The sequence below is a fragment of the Plectropomus leopardus genome, chromosome 16 (genome assembly GCF_026936395.1).
Source record: "Plectropomus leopardus strain MGB_pleo_1.0 chromosome 16, ASM2693639v1, whole genome shotgun sequence".
NCBI lineage: Eukaryota > Metazoa > Chordata > Actinopteri > Perciformes > Serranidae > Plectropomus > Plectropomus leopardus.
In genome coordinates, this window is record NC_142191.1 from 16,671,826 (window position 1) to 16,675,343 (window position 3,518).

The 3,518-nt window shown below is 40.4% G+C and overlaps 1 protein-coding gene across 1 annotated transcript; it reads left to right on the forward strand.

Annotated features, from left to right (window-relative positions):
- Nucleotides 1-996: 996 nt before the first annotated feature.
- LOC121955574 (uncharacterized) lies at nt 997-2,428 on the forward strand. The gene is made up of 2 exons (XM_042503593.2): nt 997-1,149; nt 1,276-2,428. Exons 1-2 carry the CDS (start codon nt 1,136-1,138, stop codon nt 2,282-2,284), a joined length of 1,023 nt encoding a protein of 340 aa, XP_042359527.2. The 5' UTR covers nt 997-1,135; the 3' UTR covers nt 2,285-2,428.
- The last annotated feature ends 1,090 nt before the right edge of the window (nt 2,429-3,518 follow it).

Here is a 3,518-nt window from a genome sequence, read left to right on the forward strand (position 1 = left end):
AAAAAGTGGTCATGCCATATTGCACTGAACATCTATACACCCTCATTGTGGTGGGGCTGTCATGTGACCGTGATGCATTTCATTTACAGCCCTATGTTAGCTTTTTATGCATTTAGGCTTAAAATATCAAAAAGATGGTGTTAATTTAAAAACCAGGGTGATCCTATCTTCCCTGGAGCACTCTATACCTTCTGAATGGCACAGGAAAAACAAACAGTCCAACAGTAAAAGCTTGCATGACGATATGTTGCAATGGTGATGCCATATTGTTCATCAATTGGGATGAAATACAGGCTATGAAATAAAATAACTTGGTGTTTAGTTTATGTTATTTTGTAGTAATATCCTGTAATTGTCCAGATTGCCTGTGTTTCCACCTTGCATGAAGATGCTACACAACATCCAGATGTAAATTCTGCCGCTTGAAAAAAGTGAAAATATTTTGACGTTGAATGGCAGTTATTTCTGTTGTTACTGTTGTTGTTATTCTATGCTGGTCTTGTCTAATTTTACTGTCCTGCTCTTGTCCATTTATTATATCCAGTTTGCTGTCTTCTGTCTCCCTGATTGCATGTAAACGCAGCATTAGAAGAGCTGGTGGAAGGATTTTTGAAGAGTCAGGCTAGCTGTCTCCTCGTTTCCAGTCTTTATGCTAAGATAAGCTAATCAGCTACCTTAGCTTCATATTTGACAGATATGAGAGTCATGTTAATCTTCTCATGCAAAAAAGCACACGTCGAGGTATGCCTTCAACAGATTGTAGGAACTTTAAAAGGAGAAATCCAAGTTTAAAGAATATGTGATTATGAAAATTGATTAAATTCTGAAATTCAATCAAAAACCTCATTCATTCACTTTTCGAAGATAGCAAAAAACTTTTTGAACACATCAAATATTTACGAATCACTTACGCTGTTGCATAAAAATGTTCTTGCAGGAATGAAAACAGAAAATATTGATTTATGTGTGGTACTTTTGGACTGCACAGAGAAAAGTAACCACTCACAGGCTGATGAGCCGGTTTGTTTGCTCTGTTTTGTTTGCCTCTTGCAACATTTTGTCCTCATTGCTAGGAACAACATAATCTCAAAACTGTATAAAATCAAGTTCGTAGTGAAAAACAAGAGGAACTCTGATGTGCCTTTTTGGGTAAGATTATGCATTTACGATCTTAGTTTCACAATGCAGTGAGACTACACATAAATGCCTAATAATCTAGATTGAGATTGTCTTGATATCTGTCTCCTATACTGTGTTCTGTGTTCCTTTGTGCAGTGCTTTAAAGATGAACCTGTTGATGCTCCTGACTTTGGCTGCATTGGCTAAATGCGCCCACTCCTGCCCAGATCTGTGCTCCTGTTCCTTCCCAGCTTCAGGTGCAGAGGTGGTGTGCAGCCAAAGTTCTCTTACACATTTCCCAGCAGATGGTTTACCCTCCAACACAACTCGACTTTCCATCCAATCCACCAAACTCAGCAGTATCACAGCCAGCCATTTGAGTGCTGTGCCCCGTTTAAACTACCTCCAGCTTTATCACAACAACCTGACAAGCCTTCCTTCAGATCTACTGAAGGACGTTCCTCACTTGGACACGTTGGATCTGACAGGAAATCGTCTGATTCATCTTCCTCCAAATGTCTTCGACCATGCCTCACTTCGCAGTCTTGTGCTGAAGAATAATCTGATTGGAAAAGCGGATGCTGAGTGGTTTACCGGCAATAGTAGCCTGACCTGGCTAGATTTGTCTGGAAACCGTTTATCGAGTATACCTGCCACTCTGCTTCAAAAGATGCCAAATCTGGATAATCTGGACTTAAGTGACAACAGTCTGCAAGACCTGCATCCTGACGCCCTGAAGAACCTGCACCACCTGGGGACACTGAATCTCGCTGGTAACAATTTCACCTCCCTGAAACCTACAACCTTCATGCACAACCTGAAGCTATCCCAACTGTTTCTGTATGAGAATCAGCTCCGAGAGCTGCCAGTGACCCTCTTCCAGGGTCTCCAACATCTTGAACTTCTGCTGCTAAATGGGAATCAGTTGCAGAATTTCCCCTTAGGGCTGCTGGATGACAAAGAAATCTTTTTCCGGATGATCTTAACAGGTAACCCCTGGAGGTGTGATGAGAAGATGGAGTATCTGTGGAAGTGGCTCACTGTCCATTCTCAAAATGTCATCTTTTTGGAGGAGGTGACGTGTGCAGCGCCTGAAGCTCTTAAAAACCGACAAGTTGTCTCTTTAACTGAGAGTGAGCTTGGACTTCAAAAGATTGAAGATTAGTAATGTGGACATCACTAAATAATATGTTTAGGGATTGTTCACTATTTACGAGAGGGGAGGGAGTTGTGCTAATGTCATTGTGTCTTTGTGAAGCCAAAGACATTTTTCTATATTTTGGACAAATAAATATCTAATCTAATCTAATCTCCTGTGTTTGTTTTTGACATTCAAGTTAAAGGCATTGCATCTTCAATTGATGCTACCCGGTCATGTATCATAGAGCTGCGACATTTTTCCCCCAGTCACTTGGGAAGGCTCAAGGGAAAAGATTTGCAGCTCTAGGAAGGGTTATGAAGAACAAGGAAAAAAAGTCACACCCCAGCCACCCCCTACTCTGATAAAAAAAATTACCATCCCTTAGTTTCTATACTCCACTAAAACGTATATCGACAAATTGTTCACTGTGTCAAAGGCTGAAATAAAACTTGATTATTTTGTTGTCCAGAATGATCTCTCCTTGAGCTCTCCTTTGTTTGGATACTGTCCAGCCCACTGGGTGGCGTAAGACACTCAATACATTTCCAAAGCAATGAGCTGAACAGACAGGTCATTAAAAAATCAATTTACTTAGTAGATCCCGGCCAAAAATGTGCCAAAGCATATCATGATGCTAATATATTCTATAAGTATTGATTTTGATGTGTGAGGCACATAATCTCCAGGTAATTTAAAGCATGGACAAACTAGAATTTTAATCATACTTTGTTCGAGAAGAGCATTTGGTACAAAAAGCTGTGATTAAGACAAAAAATGGACACAGAGGTGTCGCAGAATCGCCAGAAATCAAAGCGCTCTTCCCTCCCTCCTTGGTATTTTTTTGGAGACTCTTACGGTGAATTCTTACTCCAACAGATCTGTCTCACTTGGTGTTGGTTGCATCACAGATTGCGGCATTGTTTCAGTCATGCCCTTTTGTTTTTAATGATGTTGAGCATGTGGGAGTGTGTGGGCAGTGCAATGGCTGAGTCTTCCAGCTGACCTCTTCTGGGTGTGTTTAAATATCGCTCTCTCTCTCTGTCTTTCCTTAGGTCTCTTGTTCAATGTGTATGTGTGTTGATATCCTCTGCACTGTATGCCCACACACTCATGTCATCAAGCCTTGATCACAGTGAGTGCAACCCATAAATGTAATTTATTACTCTTATAAAATATAATACATTGCCTCCTCAGAGGCTGTTACTTATGAAAATTAAACTGTGTTTGTTAAAGCTCCATAAAGAGTAAAGGCAAAACT